The sequence below is a fragment of the Loxodonta africana genome, chromosome 23 (assembly GCF_030014295.1).
Source record: "Loxodonta africana isolate mLoxAfr1 chromosome 23, mLoxAfr1.hap2, whole genome shotgun sequence".
Taxonomy (NCBI): Eukaryota; Metazoa; Chordata; class Mammalia; order Proboscidea; family Elephantidae; genus Loxodonta; species Loxodonta africana.
The window spans coordinates 67378220-67400608 of NC_087364.1; the positions used below are offsets into that span (position 1 = coordinate 67378220).

The 22389-nt window shown below is 42.2% G+C and overlaps 1 protein-coding gene across 4 annotated transcripts; it reads right to left on the reverse strand.

Moving 5' to 3' along the window:
- Positions 1-748: 748 nt before the first annotated feature.
- On the reverse strand, positions 749-21719 carry COMMD2 (COMM domain containing 2). Of its 4 annotated transcripts, XR_010319155.1 has the most exons (7): positions 21603-21719; positions 21447-21524; positions 20323-20405; positions 19631-19804; positions 8688-8921; positions 7434-7513; positions 749-4615 (listed from the first exon to the last, which is right to left on the reverse strand). XR_010319155.1 is itself a non-coding variant. In XM_064275586.1 (6 exons), exons 1-5 carry the CDS (start codon positions 21667-21669, stop codon positions 8724-8726), a joined length of 600 nt encoding a protein of 199 aa, XP_064131656.1. In that variant the 5' UTR covers positions 21670-21719; the 3' UTR covers positions 750-4615; positions 8688-8723. The 4 variants fall into 4 exon arrangements, 3 of the variants coding, with proteins under 3 accessions (XP_064131656.1, XP_064131655.1, XP_064131654.1); XM_064275586.1 differs by lacking the exon at positions 7434-7513 and having other exon boundaries at positions 750-4615; XM_064275585.1 differs by lacking the exons at positions 749-4615; positions 7434-7513 and adding an exon at positions 7520-7809.
- Between the last annotated feature and the right edge of the window lie 670 nt (positions 21720-22389).

Consider the following 22389-nt stretch of genomic DNA (forward strand, 5'->3'; position numbering starts at 1 on the left):
GTGCAGTCCATGCTGAGAACCACTGTTCTAAGTAAATATTTGACTTTATCTATTCAATGTAATCTGCAGACTAAATGTCCTCAATTTGTTTTTCTGCTAAAAAAAAAAAAGCCTGACAATACACATAATTTGTACTATAAAGCTCCTGTAAATCATACTTGTGTTACAGAAGAACAAAATTTGGAACCTCATGTTTTAAACTTTAAAATGTATGTAAAATTTGCATTATACTTTAGTTATATTCCTTTCTCCTCTCTCCTTGTTTCCCTGTCTTCCTTCAACATTTAATAGGAGTTTACCATGTACCAGTCACAGTGACAGACACCAGGGAAACAGATGAAAACAAGAAAGACACAGTTCCTATAGTCCAGGGGAAAAATGGTAATTAATCAAGTAATTACCGCAAAACCTGATGACTCTGGTGATAAGGCAGTACAAGGTACCAGGTAAGCGGAGCCCAAACCAAACCAAGCCCATTGCTGTCGAGTCAATCTCGACCCATAGCAACCTATAGCACAGAGCAGAACTGCCCCATAGGGTTTCCAAAGCTGTAATCTTTACGGAAGCAGACTGCCACATCTTTCTCCCATGGAGCAGCTGGTGGATTCGAACTTCCAACCTTTTGGTTAGCAGCTAGCACGTAACTACTGTGCCACCAGGGCTCCTTGCACGCAGAGCAGGGGCTCTGAATCTCCTGGAGGAAATAATGTTTAAGTTGAGACCAGGAGAGTGTATATGAGTTACCTGGGCAGATGATGGGGAGAAAAGGGCCCAGACAATGGAAGCATCAAGTTCAATGAAGAAGCAAGGGAACTGAAAGAACATGAGAACGCTGGAGAGAAAAGGCTGAAGATAAAGGCAGGAACTAAATTAGGAAGGGTTTTATAAGCAATGTTAAGAAGTCTGCACTTTATCCCAAAAGCACTGCAAATCTACAGAAGACTTTAAGCACATGAAGGACGCGATTTCTCTTTCTGGAAGATAATTCTGGCTGCTATGTAGGGAATGCATGGCTGCGTGTGTGTCAGGTGGGGCGGCAGGGGGGACAGTAGAGTCCTTAATAAGAGGGAGTCAGGGAGACCAGTGAACTAGATGCAGACACAGTAGACCAGGCAGGGGATAATGGTGAACCAAGTAGCATGGGGGTAATGTGAATGGAGAGAAGTAGACTATTATTATTTTTAATTTTATTGTATCTTAGGTGAAAGCTTACAGTGCAGATTTTTTATTAAAAAATTTATACACAAATTGTTTTCTGACATTGGTTGTAATCCCTGCAATATGTCAACACTCTTCCCCTTTCTCTTTCCACCTTGGGTTCTCCACATCCATTTGTCAGTTATCCTGTCACTTCCTGCCTTCTAGTCTTTGCTTTTGGGCAGATGTCACCCATTTGGTCTCATATACTTGACTGAACTAAGCACGTTCCTCACGTGTTAGTTTTTTTTATGTCGTTATTGTTGTCAGGTGCCGTTGAGTAGGTTCCAACTCATAATGACCCTATGTCCAACAGAACAAAACACTGTCCCGTCCGGTGCTATCCTCACAATTGTTGCTATGTTTGAGCCTATTGTTGCTGCCACTGTGTCAATCCATCTCGTTGAGGGTTTTCCTCTTTTTTGCTGAACCTCTATCTTACCAAGCATGACGTCCTTCTCCAGGGACTGGTCCCTTCGCGTAACATGTCCAAAGTATGTGAGACAAAGTCTTGCCATCCTCGCTTCCAAGGAACACTCCACTGTACTTCTTCCAAGATGGATTTGTTCATTCTTCTGGCAGTCCATGGTATATTCAATATTCTTCTCCAACCCATAATTCAAAGGCATCAATTCTTCTTCGGTTTTCCTTATTTAGTGTCCAGCTTTCCCATGCGTATGAGGTGACCCAAAGTATCACGGCTTGGATCAGGTGCACCTTAGTCCTCAAACTGACATCTTTGCTTTTCAACACTTTAAAGAGGTATTTTGCAGCAAATTTGCCCAATCCAAATCTTCCCTAAATCTGACAAATGCCCTCAACTCAGTGGGAAGTTCTCAGGGTTTAAATAAAAAAGCATATAATACTGATCCACTTTTCTTTGGAGCTGGTTTCAGCTATGAGTTCCTTGAACAGCTTATCTGATTGGCTCCCTACCTGGTATAATTTTTGCATAAGGCCAAAAATAAAAACATCTAACCACTGGAGAATAATTCTACTAATTACTGGCTGGGAAGAAATTTCTTTCAGACTTTTCTAACTTGTATCTGGGAAGAAATTCTAAACAACAATCATGTAGAAAACACACTACTAAGTCTGCTAGAGGTTCTCCCATGAACATTGTAAAATAAAATGTAACGATTTAATTCCAGGTAAGACCAGGAATAAGACTCAATCAAATACTGTAAAAAGAGAGTATCCATACAGTGGGATATGACTCAGTCATAAAAAAATGAAGGACTGACAGACATGCTACAACATGGACGAACCTGGCAAACATTATGCTGAGTGAAAGAAGCTAGACATGGAAGGCCATACAAGATTCCATTTCTAGGAAATGTCCAGAACAGGCCAATCTACAGACACGGAAAGCAGATTAATGGCTGTCAGGGGCATTGGGGAGGGGGGAATTAGGAACGACTGCTCATGGGTGGGTACAGGGATTCTTTTTGGGGTAATAAAAAGGTTCTGGAATTATATAGTGGTGATGGCTGCACAGCTCTGGGAACCTATTAAAAACCACTGAGTTGTACACTTTGAAAGGGTGATTTTGTTACGTGGATTATATGTCAATTAAAAAAAATAATCTTTTAAAAGGGGGAGAGGAGTCTTGAAGAGAGGTCTGGCATAAAAAGAAATTGTTCCAAGGGCTCATGAAAGGCATGGAGTTTGGTATTTATGTTGGGAAAAAGACAAAGGGTAGAAGAAAAAAGCATAGAAAAGAGTACACAATAATTTTATCCTTGGGGACTTGAACTGAAAACACAAAGAACTTTGAATTATACTTCGTATACTTTAAGACAAATCACTTTGGCCTTTTTGAAAAGTATATGGTGACTTGCTCATTTTTTTTTTCAGGTACTGAAAAAATACCATCTGTAGTCTTTTTTGGTTTTCTCTTCTCCATTCTATGAATCGTGCAAGAGTCTCAGCTGCAAATGAAGCAATTCCTTATACTGCAGCATTTAAACTTGCTGGACCTTTGTAAGAACTTTGTGTTTATTTGGGATAAAAGCATACGGGTTTCAGGCTATACCAAGAAATCATATCCTAACCATCTACACTTGCCCTGATGAAACTCAAAGACTTCCCTGGATTTTCTTTTCCTCATTCTCTGGATTTCAATCTCTGTGTTTTTAGTCTTTGAGCTAACCGAGAAGCCTTTTCGTTCTGTGAACTAAGCACATTCCTTCAAAACCACAGGCATCCGCTTCTCATTGGGCTTAGGACAATCACAACACTGGAATGCAGGTAAGAGAGACCTCAATTTGCTTTTCCCATCACACCTCCGGTTACCTCAGGGAACCCCACTTCAACGGACAAGGGGTAAGAATAATTTCTGCCATCCTGGCCGTGTCCGAGTATTCTACAGTCCTCTGTAGTGATCTAGCCTTTCCTCTGCACGTTTCTACAGTGCCAGCCACTGCATCCTATCGGAGTTTTGCCTTCCAGAAGGTGGAGTTTCAAGGAAAAGTAGTTCCAACATACAATAGAGCAGACAACTCCCCTTCTCAGCACAGTCTCCTCAGCAGATCCCTTTCTGCAGCCTAATGAGCTTATGGGTTAAACTACACCAGGGGACAGAATGGCCTGAGAGCGTTCTGAACTCTGAGAAGATTTGGAATTTATCCTTTGCCTGACATACTACACAGATCACTCGCAGCTCTTAATGAATGCTTAACAAAACTGAGTCTGCACCATGTAAAAAAGAGTTACAAGAGGTTTTAAATTTTGCTTTGTTTTTCCCATTAACAAAATGCAATACCTAAGTGGATGAATTATATAGCTCAGGGTAAAAGAGAAAAAGCATTAAGATTAGAAGATTTAAAAGATCTCATATGGTTGGTTAAAAAAAGAAAAAAAAAAACCCATTGCCATCGAGTCAATTCCAACTCATAGTGACCCTATAGGACAGAGTAGAACAGCCCCATAGGGCTTCCAAGGGGTGGCTGGTGGATTCAAACTGCCGACCTTTTGGTTAGCAGCCAAGCTCTTAACCACTGTGCTACCAGGGCTTCAGAGAAAGGGCAAAAATCCTCTCTTCTGTTTTGCTTCTCTTTTTAACTGGTTGCTGGCCAGACTGTTCCATGCATAACAAACAGAACATGGCCTGTTACTCTGATGGCTGTATAATTAGTAATATTTCTAATTATAATAAATGCAATTTTTGCTATAATTATAAAAAAATAATTAATCTTATAAAAAGTTGCTTGCGTTTAGGATGGCAAAAACCCTGAGTAAAAGCCAAGTTTCAGGATACATCAATACAGCTACTCGTACTTCCGATATTTCTTTAACTTTGAGCCTATTAAGGAAAAAAAATCACTTTTCCTCTATTTCCCCATACTGGTATGTAGAATCTTATGGACTCATGCCCATAAGCATACTTCAGTCCTTTGGGTTCCTGGGCAGAGAGGAGCTAGAAAAACACAAAAACAGGAAGCCATCAGTACTCACTGATCGAATAATTAAATAGATATTACACTGCCATAAAGTTTATCACTGTTTTTGCAACCCTGAGAGCATACTGTTTTGCAAAGCGAAAAATAACAGGCTTACTCTGCTTTTATAATTAAAATTTTCCAAGCTTGTAAAGCTAACTGAACTAACCACATTAACTGTGGAGTTGAGCTCTTGTTTTTCCACTGTTGAGTCGGAATTGACTCGACAGCACAAAACAATAACATTTAAGTTTGAACACAACGTAGTGGTGGTTTTAAAGGCAAACATATTTAAATTAGAGGCAACAGAGTATGATAAACTTTCCACCCAAACATTTTCCACAGCTTGTGGAATAAAGGAAGACATGAGAGTAACCTAAGATTATGGACATGCTGGAAGAGTAAGTTAAGGAGGGACCTAGTCACATCATCTGTTTTTTAAAATGAGTACAGAGAAGAGTGAATTATAGCAGGACTTTAATACGGAAGCTGACAGAACTTCCTGGCCTGAGGGCTGTGAAAAACTACAAGGTAGTTTTACCTGTTTTCCTTTAGAGATTCAAAAGAGCAGACAATTTTCTACCTAGATGGCAATACTACCCAGAAACAGGGAACTGGCTTAATGCCTTGAGATTTCCATACTCCTTTCACTAGTGGGGAGGTGGGGGGTAAAAAAGAAGAGGGAGTCTAGACCAAGTCTAAGGAGCCCTGGTGGTGCAGTGGTTAAGCACTTGGCTGCTAACTGAAAAGCCAGAGGTTCAAATCTTTTAGCTGCTCCATGGGTACAATTCCATAAAAATTACAGCCTTGGAAACTCTATGGGGCAGCTCTACTCTATCCTATAAGGTCCCTATGAGTCAGAGTTGACTTGATGGCAATGGGTGGCTTGGGCAGACCAAGTCTGTATGTAAAACCCTTAGTCTGTCTACCTGACTCCTTTGGGGACCAAATAGTTTTGAAGAGTTTTCTAGACAGCTATATGTTTATCATCCCAAAAATAAAATTTCAGATGAAAATATTGCAAAAAAATGTATTAATATTTGTTGCCCTTTTTTCTCCTTTCAGGCTTCAATTTAAAATTATTAAGTTGCTTTTTTTTTAATATTATGAACGTCATTCAAACTCATTATAGACATCAGGAGAAGAAACGGCCATAATCCTACTACCCAAAAACAACCACCGTTAACATTTCCTCCCAGTTTCTTAGAGCATATTGGGCATAATTCAATTCAATTCAATAAACAAGAACGTTAGTAACAGTCAGCATTTACTGAGTACTTTCTAAAGCCTTGTCCTAGAATAAACCTTCTATATGTATGGGCTCATTTAGCCCCTACAAGCCAATGAGGTTAAGTGTTATTAATCTGACTTTGGAGATGAGGAAAACAAGGCTCTGAGAGTTTATCAAGGAAACACAAGAAGCCTCAGTTCAAACCCTTTTGTCTGACTCCAAAGACTGGCCTGTTAACCTCCTCACGAGATTATACCCCCTTACCCTAAATGGCCACATATTATGAATCTTAAGGGCTCCCATCCTTTACATACACTTTTAATGATTATGGAGCCCTGGTGGCGCAGTGGTTAAGAGCTCGGCTGCTAACCAAAAGTGCGGCAGTTCAAAGCCACCAGCTGCTCCTTGGAAACCCTATGGGGCGGTTCTACTCTGTCCTGTAGGGTCACTGTGAGTTGGAATTGACTCGACAGCAACAGGCTTAATGGCTTTTTCAAACTTTTCTTATTGTCAGGCTCTTATTTTTCAAAGAAGGCATATTTTCTTCTTGGGACATCCCTACCACCTTTCTAGGTTGCTCTTCCACAATTATCCAAGCTTGGAAATATTAATAACAAAACAAGCTCACTGAAATTTTGTGAAACACCATGGAGACTTCCAATGAGTGAAGTGTACAGACTCTGTAATACATACATTGGTTATTCAAGACTATTTGTCTGCTCATAGTTCTGTTCCAATAAATAAGGTATTACGATTCTGGCCTTAAGACATGAAAGACATGACACTTAAGTCTCAACGTGCATCAGCCAATCCTGAAAAATCAGCACACCCATAATCCAAAACGTTTTAATAAAAATTGACGTATAGATGTGAAGGCACGTTCCTGAGCCAGGAAACTTGGGTCATACTGGAGAGGACAACAACCACATCTGCAGATATTATGCTCAGACACAAGCAAAATAAATGTAAAATGTGCCATCAAACAAATGAGGCATGAAGTCCCCAAGGGAGAGGAATGCTTAAGCAAGAAAAGGAAGAGTCTCATAAGATGGCCTGTGCTAAAAGGTGAGCCCCAAGTTCTAAAAAGAAGTTAGCGGGACTGCTCCCAGCTCACCCTGGCCCAGAAGGTGAAGACGGCTGCACATCACAGGAAGAATAGTGGAGTAGAGAGGAGGCCGGGGGAGTTTGATAGAAATAAAAAAGACTAACCCAGCCTTCTTCTTTTGATGGGGTAAGAACAAAGGACCGAGGGGTAGAGGGAAGTTTGCTCCAAGGAAACACAGGCTATTATCTCAGGCTTGGCTGGGGTCAGCCCTGCTTATCTTCCACCCAGTGTGGCCATATAAGAAGCCTCGCGGAGCTACTTTTGTCGTATAAGCTTGGCAGGCATGTTGTTTTTGAACTTGATGACATACGCCACTACTTCCTATCAATATAAAGTTTCTTTTTGTTAGTGAGGCTGAGAAAGCTTCACTCATCAAATTATCACTATAATTAAAAATTATTTCTCATTACACTTTGCTAATATCTGATATCACAGTGTCTTGTAATTGCAGAACACATACCTGCAAGGGACACCATGGGCTGCAACGTCAAGTGTGCTTGTCTCCCACTGGACTCCGTTCCCTGGCAGTCTCTCTCCTCTCTGAGGAGAAGGAAACATGATGTGACTTCGGCCTGAAAATCTCTAATTCTTAGGTGGTGAAGTGTGGATAGAGGTTGGAGTGCAGCTTAGAGTTTGATGGCTCTAGAGGCCTTCTTGGATTGGTCTGTGGGGATAAGGCTCTCTGGATAAGGCCCTGGGTATGTATCCAAGGCTGAACCCCCATTTTCACCCTTCCACATGAATCTTCTTCCTAAGTCTGCCACTGTGTCTCTCCTATCAGGCTGGCCTAACACATCACATCTGAGTGTTTCAGGCCAATGCCTTTTGGTTACCACCTAAAAGACAAAATACAAATCAAGTGTGGATATTTACTGTTATATAATAAACATGGCCTCCTTTCCATCCTTTCACAGTTTATTCAAACAAAATTACAAAAAGGGACTGTAATCTGTATCTAGATAATCAAGAATTTACTATTGCTCCTGCGTCCCTTAGTTTAAAAATTAGTTTATCAAGGGGAGTAAGGGCATGTTTCTTAGATGCTTTGGGTACTTAGGAAAAAAACTAGTCCTTGATAAAATGCAATATATATTCATACAAGTTTGAATCCCACTCGAGCCAGTGGGGCGGGGGGGACCCATTGCCATGGAGTCGACTCTGACTTAAGCCACACGGTAAGTACTTATTATCTTCACATGCAAAGAAAAATGCATGAGCTGCCTATAACAATATAGCATTTTTAATTAAAAATCATTTTTACTTTCAGCTATGCTGTGGCTATTCACATTGTGGGGTGATTTTAAAAGTCAAAAAAACTGAACTGTCTACAAATATTCTGAATAGCAATAATATTACATTTTGAATTTTTATTTTCAAATTTGGTCGATAAGGAGGAAAAGAATGAAGAAAGTTAAGCAGTGAAAAGAAGTATCAAAAACAGGACAGTCATTCATATACACAGACAATACAAACAGCACGGGCTCATTTCCAGTTGGTTCACTTCTATTTACACGTTTAAAATACAAAACACATCTCAATCTGTCATGAAGCCGACCACATCCGGCACCAGGAAAGGAACTTCAGCTTATGATCATGATCTCAATATCCTGGCAGAGGAAAAGAAATTTCCTCTGATCTAGACGTACTTATCATTATGAATTTAAAAAAATAATATTAATTGAGAAGAGTAACTACTGTGAGATCATCAATTCACCAATGATTCAAGAGGATGAAACCCTTCAAACTGGTCCTATTTGATGTTGCGGACAACTCTCCTGCAGTGGCTTGTCTTCATCTCCTCCAGGGCTTGTTCCAGCTGCCGGACCAAGTGAAGCAGGGTAGCGGGGTCTGTCTGCAGGACCTGCGTGGTGTGATCTCCGTTCTGATTAAGGTGCAGCTTTATTGTCACTGCTGGTTTAATCTGCTGTCTGAGGCTTCTGCTTGCAAGCTTGATTTTAAACGGAACAAGAGCACAATGATGACTTAACAACCATGCTGAATACGTAATGCTTAGAATTACCCCACACCATACCCAAAAATCAAATTTCAGATGAATCATGGACTTCAAACTAAAAAGTAAACCTTAAAACCTTTGGAAGGTAAAGTAATGAGAACATATATGCAACCTTACAGTATGGAAGGATTTCTTAAACATGATATAAAAGGCACAAGCCATCAAGGAAAAAAACTGATAAATTCAACTAGATTAAAATTAATAACTTTTCTTCAAAGGATGCCTAAAGAGGGCGAAAAACCAAACCACCAACTGGGAAAAGATATTCTGCAACGCATACGTAACCAGCAAAAGATTAGTATCCAGTATGTATGAAGAACTCTTGATTTACGAAGAAAAAAAACTCAAACACTCAACAGAAAATGTGCAAAGGACCTAAACAAGCATTTCACAAGACAGCAACACAGATAAACACAGGAAAATTCATCCAATTTTATTAGAAATCAGGAAAACGGCCAATAAAACCACAACGAGATACTATTTTACACACATCCAACTGGCAAAAATTAAAAATCCGTCCATACTGAGCCCTGCAAGTAGCAGTAATGGGACCTCTCGGCTGCTGCTGGTGCGTGCTGGGAGCATACTCAGGAAAACTGTATGCCTTACTTGTAAGGCTGACAACGCACACACCCTACCGCCCAGCAAGTCCACTCCCAGGTATACACCTTACATGCTTACACATACACATTTATTCACAATAGTATTTATTTAAAACAGTCAAAAAAAATTGAAAACATCCCAAATATTCACTAGTGACATAATGAAAAAAATCAAGACTTTTCTTAAAATGAAATTCTTATCCAATGGCAGTGAAAAAAAATAAATGACAACAACATGAACTGTCATAGATGGATGTTCAAGAAAATGCTGTAACCAAAAAGTCAGTCACAGAATTAATACACACAATTCCAGTATTATAAAGGCCAAAAGCAAGTAAATCTAAAAAACATGCTGTGTAGTGGCAAAACACATGTAATAAAACTATAAAGAAGATTAATACAAAATTCAGGACAATGGTTACTTCCAGGGGGCTAGGAGAGGGGAAAATGTGGGGGAGGGGGGCACATAAGCGATTCACAGAAACTGGTTTTGTTCTATTTCTCAAGCTTGGTGGAAGGTACACTGGTACTTGTTTTATTATTATCCTTTAAATGGGTTATCTATAAATACTGGTCTCTATGATATATTCCAAATTTAAAGGACAAGTACCACTGACATATTTTTAAAAAAATATTAGAAACAATGACCAACTCAGGAGCGGTGACATTCCACCCTAGCACCGGAGTGTGTTCTCTACAATCTCCATTAAAAGGAGGCTCCTTGAAGTAATCTCTGCGATTTGTTACTAGCTGACTCAAGGTCCAGGACAGGAAATGTAGAAGACGAACCTGAAACGTCTTGTTTTACAAAAAAGCACAGAAGTTATCCCAAACTACCGAAGTCACATCAAAAGGCCAAGAAGTCAACTTAAGAGGTTTCTAATTTCAGGGTTAATTTAATGCCATAGCATAAAACATCCTGACTAATAACTTCTTCCTAATATTTCTAGATGATCTGGGCTTCCAAAGGAACCCAAGATACTGGTCCAAGGTTAAAATTTAACATCCCAAAATCATTTGGAAACAACACGCCAATCCCTTTGGGTGAGCCAGTGTCCAAACAAAATAGGTACTTTTAGGGTAAAGTATCTCTTTAAAATAATTTCTCTAATACAGAAATTCCAGGTGTAACAAATATGCAGACTATAAATATCCTATTACTCGTTACCACTGAATTATATGCTGTTTCTATTTGTTTTCCCTCTACATCTGTACTGACAGTCTATCCTCCAATTATCAGGCAACACACTATCTAAATTAATAACCTTTTCAGGTAAGTATCTATACCATTCTTTAGAATTTCTAGAAAAGAGATAATTTAACTGTGGTGCAATGTTTCCTTTATGTGGTCTTTCTGGCCCTGGGTTTACACTTCTCCCAAAATGACTGACTGAGCTAAAATCTGTCAAGTGATTGGTCTGTCTGCTACCTGCCTAAGCAGCTTGCAAGGATTGGTTGCTTTGCTAGGTGGCCTGAAATCTGCCCCAGAGGATTGGTAAGGATATAAGATAGAAAGAGATATCTGATCTACCTGTAAAGCGACTGAACTAACTCTAAGAGCTCAATGCAATCTTTCACTGAGGTTTTACATTTGCTGCCTAGCAGATCCAGGTAACCTTTCCCCCAGATTCTACCCTCCCAATCCACTGTAATTAAGGAAATGAGCTTCTTTGTGCCCAGGCTAAAGAATGTGAACACTTCATGGAAACTTCTGATCTCAGTCTCCTCCAGCTTTCTGACATTCTGGGCAAAGTGATGGATCACAGAAACTCTGTTTCTACTCTCTCCCAGAGATCCAACACTCTGAGCAAGGTGACTGTCAATCAACCATTCCTGAAGATATCCGTCATGATACTGCTTTGTAACCAACATGAACCCTCCTTGATCCCATGTCTTTCCATTATGTCTTTTAGCCAATTGATGCATTCATGTAACCAATAACGTTAAAGATTATGCTTTACTTGTCTCGCCTTTGACGGCCTTAATTACTGTAAATCAATGAGAATGCTGTAATTTTATTTTCATTGATTTACAGTAATGCACTACAATTACCAGAGACTTCTGTTTTTATCCTTGAGATCTGTGAGTTTCAGCCTGAGGTTTTGTGACCTTCCATTGCAAAGCTCTGGCTTCAATAAATCCCTTTTGATTTTACTTCAACAGAGCTGGGGGGTCTTTTCTCTACCACAGGATTGGCTGGTTTACCATCCACTATACCCACTGCTGTTGAGTCGATTCTGACTCGTTTTAAAAAGCCATTCTTGAATTAACAAGGATTTTTTTTTCCTATACGAGCAGCCAATGCACAGAGGTTTTTGGGGGACCTCCTGATCAACAAAGAAGCCATGGTGGTGCAGTGGTTAAAGCGCTCAGCAGCTAACCAGAAGGCAGGCAGTTCAAGCCCACCAGCCACATCACAGGAGAAAGATGTGGCAATCTGCTTCTATAAAGAGTGACAGCCTTGGAAGCCCCATGGAACAGTTCTACTCTGTCCCATCCGGTGGCTATGAGTCAGAATTGACTCGACGGCAGGGGGTTTGGTTTTGGTTTTGGTTCTCATCAACAAGAGCCTGGAGAGGAGTGTGTCCTCTGGATCCAAGGTCTCTGCGCTGAGAGCCTCCTGGACTCAAATAAAGGAGCTGTAATAACACTGAGCTGGTACACTGAAGACTAAGAAATGGCGGCAAGCACAGCAGAGCTGAGTGGCAGAGAAATGGTGGCAGCAGTGCAAGCAGTGGGAACTGTAAGACTGTCAATGGTGGCGATGGGCGAGGTTACCAATGAAGCCGGGCACCTCTAGGCAGGAGGTTGCCAAAAGAGCTGGTCACCTCCAGGCAGGAGGTCACCAGCAGAGCCGGGCACCTCCAGGAAGGAGGTCATCAGTGGAGCTGGGTACCCCATAAAGGGGAGGCAGCCACAGTCCAGGCCTGTGCAGACAGATGCCCAAGCAGGGCAAGCGGCAGTGAGGGGCCGAGCTGGCCTGTCTCTGGCAGTGGCCGACGTCCTAGCTGTGCTGACAGCTGAGAGGGGCTAAGAGACTGAGAGGAGGCCCTCAGAAGTCTGGAAATACGCTGTACAGGGGTTGCCTGTAAAATAGTTTTGCCTTGTCATTAATGCTGCCCTAACCATGGCCCTGGCCTAGGTCGTCCTGAAGCTGCTGGTTAAGAGCTGGACCAGTAAGCACAGGGGGCCAGACCCAGCCCAGCAAAGCCTGAAAGAGAGAAAGAGAGACAGACAGAGTGAACATCCATGCCACACCTGACCTGGGATGACAACACACCTAAGAAAGACAAAGACACACATCTGCTGACACCTGATCTGTGGCATGCCCATCCAGCGACACAAAAATGGACATGGGTAATCTGGGAAGGGTGAACGGGTCCCCTTTTGGACGTAAATGGGTTCCTCTCCTACAATGGTAAGTAGGGTACTCGTAGGGGTACAGGGGACAGGTCCAACTCAAATCCGTTCCTGCTGTCTGTGGTTTGCTTTTGATAAGTCATCTGCTCCTGTTGTTAACTGTCTACCTTCTACAAATAATAATAACAACTTCCAGCTGTCAACACTTTGCCAACTGTCCTTGTGTGTGTGACCCAACTGGATCAAACAGGAGAGTCCTCATCCTGGCAGTCTCCTGATTGCTTAGCATCTCTTAGAGGTAAAACCTGTGTGCTTATGCACACAGTCTAATAACACACTTCACACACATCTAATAACACATCATGAGGCCTAAGCTTTTCTCAAAAAGAAGCTGGATGACAGTGCTACAGGATAAAGAACAGGAGGCCGCAAAGCTCTCGACATGGGTTTACTTTCTCGTGGGTGTAAAATTCTGTCCTCAGCCCTATAAACACAGTCAGAACAACAACTTTAAAATAAAATATCACGTGTCACTGCAAATAGGAAGAAAAAAAAGGGCTATCACTGAAGAGTGCGACCTGGCAGGAAACATCAAAAAGGAAACAAGACACACAAACCATGTTTCACTCAGCTAACTTTCCTAAAAGAATTCAGTCCTATATTCAGCCTCAGAGCAAGTAACATGTGGGCCAGATAAGACCAGTATGCTTTGATGCAGTTGTAAATAGGCCAGCCCTAAAAGTGATACGCTCCTGCCCAGTCTCAGATGCTTTCACCTTACTGATGTTATTATATCATCAGCAAGGGCCACAATTGTACAGGCAATTTATGAAGCCTGGGAAACGTTTCCACTAAAAATTAAGCTATGATGATTAATTTGTCTCCCGTAGTAACCGCACAGTAATTAGACGGTAGTTGTCCATTCACTACCGGTCTCCGTAAAGACAAGTCAGTTACTCAAGAATGAAGGCTCTGTATCCTGCTGCTAGTCTCCTAGTCAGCCAGCCCGTCTTGATCTGACATGCCCATCTCCCATAAGCAGAAGAATGTACTCTAGTTAAAATCCCTTTGTAATCGTTTCAGCTAATGAGCTCAGGAACTCGTTTAGTTCTCTGGGTAGTCTTTTCAGTCCTTCAGTGCTTTTCACCAAATAAGAGACCACATTCATTCAGTACACCGTCAGCCTTAAACCGTGTCAGTCCTTACAGCAAGGCAGCAGCTCAGACTAACGACACTGGGTAAACAAGCTCTCAAGTTTAATTTTAGAAAATTCAATTTAAATTGCTAACTTCTAAAAATCTCTTCATCACGGAAAACTCAAAGCAAATTAGTAAAGCTAGGAAAAAAAAAAACTGCTAAAGGCTACTGGCCCTCAGAAGTCAAGAGACCATCCCTATACAAGATAATCACTGCTGAACGACACATACATGACCGTCCCCACGTCTCCTGTACTCAGTTATCATGAAACGACCTACAGATAAAGGTCTAAGCAGAGTCATCTCTTCTTCATGAGCCCATAGGATCTGCTGCTTCTCACGTCCCCAAGAGCAAAACTGTGCCTGATCTTTACTGTATCCACAGCACCTGGCACGACAGGTACAAGAAATATTTCATAAATTGGTTTCAGAAGCCACTTCTCTTAACCCTCTGCTAATTTTTTTATTCAGTACGGAATGCCTACTGAATGCCAGGTACTGTGCTGGGGACACAGTAGCAAATAAGACACACAACCCCTGCCCTCATGAAGCCTACAATCTGGTTTATGCCACACCTTGTGTTCACTCCTACTTAAGAACTCATCACACTGGATTATAATTGCTGCTTTTTTTTTTTTTTTCCTCCTCCTTCCACGAGACTGTGAGCCTTAAAGGCAAGGACCATGTTTCATTCACTGCCGTGTCCACAAGGCCTGACACACATCAGATGTCCCACAGTTTGATGACTGAATCTATGAAAGCATGAATGGATAAACAGGACACAAGCAACAATCTTTCCTACCGTTATCTGCACATACCAACGAATGCTCAGGAGAATGGAAAACCCTCAAGGCCATCCAGCCTATCCCAGGTATAAAACCTGAAGAAGTAGAACGGCAGCTGTGTCCTTCTTCTGACCAAATCCTAAGCCTTCTGGCTTGTCAATACTGACACCCCAGATCTTCACTCCACTGTAAATTTTCCTCTACCTTACTTTTAGTGACATTATCCTGTAATGGTAGCTGTTCTTTCCCGAAACCACCTTTACTTTAATTGCTGACTTTTCTTTCTGTTAACCACGAGTGCTGTAAGATTCAGTTCATAGGATTCAGTTCAGTTTTCAAAATATCACTCTCCTTCGTGGTTTCAGCTAATTTTACACCCAAGGTCTATGCCCACATCCTCAACTATTACAGCACATGGCAACTTAAGCCATCACCTTAAATGCCCTGAATTCTGAACTGATTAACGGAAACCCTGGGGGCGTAGTGGTTAAGTGCTACAGCTGTTAACCAAAGGGTCGGCAATTCAAATCCACCTGGCACTCCTTGGAAACCCTATGGGGCAGTTCTACCCTGTCCCATGGGGTCGCTATGAGACAGGACTCACTTGATGGCAACGGGTTTGGGTTTTTTTTTCAATTGATTAATGTCATGTGAGAGTGTGGATCCAATGGTGCCCGAACTTCTCATTTTTCAAGGGGTGCTGGAAATTAGAATGTTGATGTGAAATTTACCAACTCTTTTTAACCAATGGAAGGGCAGCGGTCATATTGTGGACATGTTCTCAATGTAGAGGTGGATTTGCTGATGATTGGATGAGGTTTTGATAGAAAGGGAGAACTCAAGAACGACTCAAAGTATTTTTGGCCTGAGAAACCATCTACTGAGATGGGGAAGACCGTGGAAGGAGTAGTTTAGGGAGGGAGGGTGGTCAGAAAAGCTAGATTCAGGTTTGGACATACTGTACTTGAGATGCCGATCAGATACCTATGTGGCGATGCCAAGGAGGCGTCAACCGTAGGACTCCAGAGTTTTGAGAGCAGGTCTAGGCTAAAGATATAAATTTGGGAATCCTGTGTATACACGGAGTGTTTAAAGCCATCAAAATAGATGAGATCAGCTAGGGAATGTAAATGGAAAAAGTATGAAGACTGAAGACTGACCTTTTCAGTGTTTCAAGGTTGATGATAAAATGGAGCCAGAAAGGAGACTGGCAAGGAGGGGCCTGTGAGGTTGGATAAGAACTAAAAGGGAGTGATTTCCCAGAAGGTAGCTGGCAAAGTGTTTTCAAGTAGGAAGGAGTGATCACTTGTGACAAACGCTGCTAATGAGTAGAATGGAATGAAAACTAAGTGATGTCAGTAGAAGACTTACATCAGTACAGTGGCAAGAATAAAAGCCTGATCACAGTGCATTCAAGGGAACAGAAAGAAAGAAAGAGCAGTCAGTGACACAACTTTTTTTAAGGAGTTCTGGGTGTAAATGGAAACAAAAAATGTGGTGGCAGTAGGAGAGATACACGGAGTGGAGGCTGGGTTTTAACCGTGTGCTGGAGGGAATGAGAAAGTGGGGCGAGGGGGAGTGAGATGCAGGAGACAGAGGCAATGATTGCTGGAACTGTGTCCTCACATGGCATAAGGGATGGATTCAAGTGCACAAGGGAATGGGCTGCCCGTAGACAGGAGCACAGGCCCTTCATCAAGAGCAACCAAAGGGAAGGAAGAGCAAGCAGGTACAGACATGGGTGGGTTAGCAGATGTCGTGGTGGGAGCATGTGAGAGGCTTCTTCTAATTGCTTCTCTTTTCATAGTCAAACAGGAAGAAAAGGCAACAGCTAAGATTGTGAACTGTGGAGACATTTAGGCTTTGAAGAAGGATATGCATGGCCTCTGCCATGCCAGAGTTTACAGTCTAATGAGAAAAACAGGTTATGCGTGAGTGAAATGACTGTCAAAAGAGAAACACAACTGCCATGAAAAAAGAAACACAGATGCCACCAGGACTTAACCACGTCCAGAAGATAAGGACTTTCTCACAAAGAGAGGCATTGTTTAAACCAGGAGTCAGCAAACTTTTGCTGTAAGGAGACAGATAATAAATATTGTAGGCTTTGCAGATCATACAGTTTCTATCACTGCTACCCAGCTCTGCTTCTGTACTGCCACAGCAGCCACAGACAATGCACAAACTAATGAGCACGGCTGTGTTCCAATAAAACTTTATTCTTCATACTTCTAATTCCCATTGTCACTCTGGTCTGCCCAAGAATGCTCAGGTTAACTTTCTTAAACGATTGTTTTAATGTCACTTTCTTACCCAAGAATCTACAAAGACTTCCTTATTGTCTGCTTTGTGAGGTCTAAATGCCTCTAACTGAATTTCTATAACCTGTTTTGACAACCTTGGAAATCTACTGCTATCAGGTTGATTTCGACTGATAGCGACCGTACAGGACAGAGTAGAACCGCCCCATGGGGTTTTCAAGGCTATAAATCTTTATGGAACAGGGTGCCACATCTTTCTCCCGTGAAGCAGCTGGTGGGTTGAAACCGCCGACCTTCTGGTTAGCAGCCAAGCGCTTTAACCTTACCTCCATTTAAATCAGGAAAAATTCACTGTAATAGCGGTTCACAAACTTTACTGAACATTAGAATTACCTGGGCAAAAAGGGAGCTTTTAAGAATCCTGCTGCCCAGGCTAACCCTCATACCATTAGATCAGAATCTCTTGGGTGGGACACAGGCGCTGGAATTTGTTAAAGCTCCCCAGGTTACTCCAATATGCAGGCAGGTTTGAGAGCCAGGGCACTCTACCACATACTCACATGCTCGTCCCTACATCCATGTGGGCCTTCAAAACTTAAACTCCTCTGTCAAGAATATATACCCTAACCATTTCCAAAGCCAACTCTTCAAATAGGGATTAGACTGGACTATAAGACAGAAAATGATACTGGTGAGGAGTGAGCTTCTTGGCTCAAGTAGATACATGAGACTACGTGGGCAGCTCCTGTCTGGAGGGGAGATGAGAAGGCAGAAGGGGACAGGAGCTGGCTGAATGGACACGGGGAATAAAGGGTGGAGAGGAGTGTGCTGCCTCATTAGGGGGAGAGCAGCTAGGAGTATATAGCAAAGTATGTATAAGTTTTTATATGAAAGACGGACTTGATTTGTAAACTTCCACTTAAAGCACACACAAAAAATTAAATACATATATATGCATACATATATAAATGCTACGAGTCAGAATTGACTCTACGGCACTGGGTTACCGGGTATAAAGAATATTACCCTATTTTTCTCTATTCATTCATCCTTCCAAAGTTTTCACCCCCTTTTGCTGAAGTTTTCTGGATCATGCTGTACATAGTGAACTCCCTGAATATCAGCTTTTTTGAACCACTCAGCACCTCTATTTAAACAATTATATTCTTTTTTTTTTCTTCTTCCAGAACCTTATGTTACAGCTATCTGTAATCACTAGTTAGTTGGGAACATCTAATATACTTCACCGGGTAACATCTTCTCCAGATGAAAAGGGGTTTTACACTTCTTCTGTGTCTCAAAGCATTTAGCACAAGTCTAATCGGCAAATAGACGAGACTCTACGAACGTCTATTAACTCGCCTTTCACTGCTTAATAAAGGGCTACAGGCAATGGTCTGAATAAACGGCTACAGGCAATGGTCTGAAAAAAGGGCTATAGGCAATGTTCTGAAAAAGTCCCTTTTCTTTATGCAGCTTTAAAACTAACCAAAGGGTGAGTCTCATAAAGACCGTGTTACTCACAAGTTAAAAAGCAGGCAAAACTAATCCATACATTAGAAGTCAGGACACTGTAGAACAAAATTCTAACTCCCAAAAAGAGACCAGACTTGCTGGTCTGACAAAGACTAGAGAAGCCCTAGGAGTATGGCCCCCAGACACACTTTTAACGCAGTACTGAAGTCACCCCTGAGGTTCACCCTTCAGACAAAGATTACACAGGTCCACAGAACAAAACAAGATTAAATGGGCACACCAGCCCAGGGGCAAGGACGAGAAGGTAGGAGGGGACAGGAAAGCTGGTAATGGGGAACCCAAGGTCGAGAAGGAGAGAGTGTTGACATGTCATGGGATGACAATCAATGTCACAAAACAAAATGTGTATTAATTGTTTAACGAGAAACTAATTTGCTCTGTAAACCTTCATCTAAAGCACAATAAAAGAAAAAAAAAAGAAGTCAGGATGCTGGTTACCTCTGGAAAGGTGGGAAGAGAGTAACTGGTAGGAGGCAAGGAAGATGCTTCTGGGATGCTGGTCATGGTTAAGTGTTGGCTTCCTGGGTATCTTCACTGTGTGGTAATTCATTCATTCATTGAGCTATATAATTATGACCTGTGTGCCTTTCTACATGTGTGTTACATTTAAAGAGAAAAGTTTTTAAAGATCAAAGCACCACCTTAAAGAAATCTGCGTAACCATCTTCTTTTCCCAAATAATCAACTTCTTACAGATTTTGCAAATTAAACTGATTTGAATATACTAAAAATGTAGGCAAATGAACACTGGTGAAATAGTCTGAAAATAAATATAAAAAAACCAACGTTTTCAATCAGAGTGTGGTTAAAGTTTGTACAGAATACAATAAGCATGAGAACATAAACTTAAAATAATTCTTATATTCTATGTCAGATTGAAAGAAAAGAAAAAAAAAGCCACACCTGTACATCTAGCCTCCACTCAAGGCTGTGGTAACTGGGAAGGTCTGGTGCCAATTCACTCAGAATAGTTCTGATCTCCTTTCTGTTGTCCAGATAGAGCTGAAGAAGTAGTCTGTTCAATTCTTCTGAGAATCCCAGAACAAAAACAGAGTCTTGGAAATCCAGTTCAGAAATCTAAAAGTGAATCGAGTTTAGCAGGGCATCAATATTTATCTTTGTCTAGTAAACGCCAAAATAACTGATATAAATAAAATACTATGACAGCCCTTAATTTCATTTCTGTGTAGTAAAAGAGACAGCATCCCTCATAGTTAAAGACAACTCTCGCCCACTATTCTAAAATGTCAGTTACTGATACATAAAAATAGAACACTTTAATGACATATAAAAAGGAAATAACGGAAGTGCCGTTTTCCCTCCTACTCTCCCTAAGCACTACGCAAAGAGAATAAACCATTTCATCAGGACACATACCATAGAAACCCAGTAAAACCCAGTCATACCACAGAAGTGATTTTAATTTACTAACAAAAGGAATTCATACTAGCAGATCATATCATAGTCAAAATGTTCAGGCATATCTTCACAAAATCAGTTACAAACCATTAAGAACACTGACATACACAAGTACCGGCCAGGATGATGATACAGAGTACCTGGACCTTTTTTAAGCAGCCCCCAGAAGGCCTTACCATGAGCTTGGAGCTCTCAGTGAGGAGGTATGTTAACCCTTCCACACCACGCTGCACGGTGTCACTACTCACACTGAGTTTTCCTGAGAAATGAGAGGCAAAAATTAGCAGATAAATTATTGTGTGATATTTATCCTTTCATTCAAACTCTCATTTTAGGAAAAAATATAATCCATTATCTCGTGTTTTCAAACACTGCAATAAGAAATGAGTTGGTCACGGTGTCTTGTTGAGACACACTCAGTGTTTCCTGAAGGTCTGGGTGGCGCATGTGGTTTGCCCACGGGATGCTAATACCCAAAAGACCGGTGGTTGGAACCCATCCGGTGGCATCGCAAAAGGCCTGCCCATCTGTTTCCATATAGACTGTTGTTGTTTTCGGTGGTGAAGTGGGATCTCAACTCATGGCGACCCCACGTGTTACAGAGTAAAAGTGCTCCATAGGTCTTCTTGGCTATCTAAGCTTTAGGAAGCAGATCGCCAGGCCTCTTCTCCCCAGCTCAGCTGGGAGGGCACTAACTGCCAACCTCTGGTTGATAACTGAATGCGAACGTGAAGAGTACATCAAGAAAGCCCTCTGGAGCAGTTCCACCCTGTAACGCACGGGATCACGCCCAGTCAGAAATGACTCCGCAGCAACAAGTTTGTTTTTTGGTTTAACCTTCTTTACAAAATTGCAGACCAATGGAGCCTGGCAGAGGAAGGACTGGACGGGGATTGACTTAGTCCGGGTAACCACCCCTCCTTTAGAGAAACACACACACACACACTTCAACACAAGCAGATGTCTGAACAATGAATAATAACCAAACACATGCACGACATTTACAGCTGACCCAGCTATTTCAGACTCTGGTGCACAAGCATCACGTCTTGAAAGGCAGGTTGTATGCTCACTTTCACACTGAGGAAAGGGGCTTAACAGACGGTTTAACAATCTCACAGCAACTTGGGGGACCGGCAGGGTTTGCGCCCTGACTGAAACGCCCTGCTGGCTTTCTTCTATCAGCAAGTCTTGGGAACAAGACCCCCGGAGTCCCAGTAGCCCCCATCTCTCCACGGCGACAGAAAACGGTCCACACCCCCCAGCGCAGCCTGCAGAGCCGCGCCCCCTCCCTTCTTACTGGCGGCGCCTTCGTAGATCTTGGGGTTCGCACCCCGCCGCAGAAACTCCACCGCAATCCGCCCAAACTCGGCGACCACTGCAACGGAAGCCAAAGGCCGTGAGCGCGGGCGCTTCTCCCGGCCCCCTCCCCAGCCCCAGAAGCCCGCCCCCTGACCCGCGTTGTCCACTCGCGGCAGGAAGGCCAGGTGCTCCTTATGCTCCTCGGACAGGTCCAGCAGCATCTTCGCGGGGTGCGGATTTCACCCCGCAGCGCCGGCCCCGCCCCTCGCTACTTCCGGATCCGGGTTCAGCGCAAAATGGCTCCGGGCGCGGCCCCGTCGCGAGCTCTGGGTTCCGCCCAGCGGCAGCCCTACGTTCGGGCGCCCTCTGCGGCTCACGCAGGGGCCAGAAGGTTGATCCATTCACAACATCTTAAAAAGATGTAATGCCTAGAGGTTGCACTGTGCTAGGCTCTGTGGGAGATGAAAAGATATTTAAAATCTAACACTCCCCCTTGGTAAATACTCTAAAGAAATAAGAGCCATGACACTAATAGACCTATGCACACCCACGTTCATTGCAGTATTAGTCACAATAGCAAAAAGATGGCAACAGCCGAAGTGGCCATCAACAGATGAAGGGATTAAGAAGCTGTGATACACACACTCAAAGGACTACGACAAAATGATAAAGAATAATGACAGCTCTGAGAAACATCTCACGACCTGAATGAATTTGGAGGACATTGCGCTAATGCAGTATATCGACAGGAACTGCCAGAAATTCAAGCCGGATTCAGAAGAGGACACAGAACCAGGGATATCTCTGCTGACGTCAGATGGATTCTGGCTGAAAGCAGAGAATACCAGAAGGCTGTACCTGTGTTTTATTGACTATCCTAAGGCATTTGACTGTGTGAATCATAACAAATTATGGATAACTTTGTGAAGAATGGGAATTCC

Excerpts from the sequence above, each read along its gene's own strand:
- COMMD2 (XM_064275586.1), bottom strand. The coding sequence starts at position 21,669 with ATGCTGCTGGACCTGTCCGAGGAGCATAAGGAGCACCTGGCCTTCCTG. Across the intron at positions 19,805-20,322 it reads CTGAGAGCTCCAAGCTCATG|ATTTCTGAACTGGATTTCCA; the intron begins GTAAGGCCTTCT and ends ATTCACTTTTAG. Across the intron at positions 8,922-19,630 it reads AGTGGAGGCTAGATGTACAG|CTTGCAAGCAGAAGCCTCAG; the intron begins GTGTGGCTTTTT and ends TTTAAAATCAAG.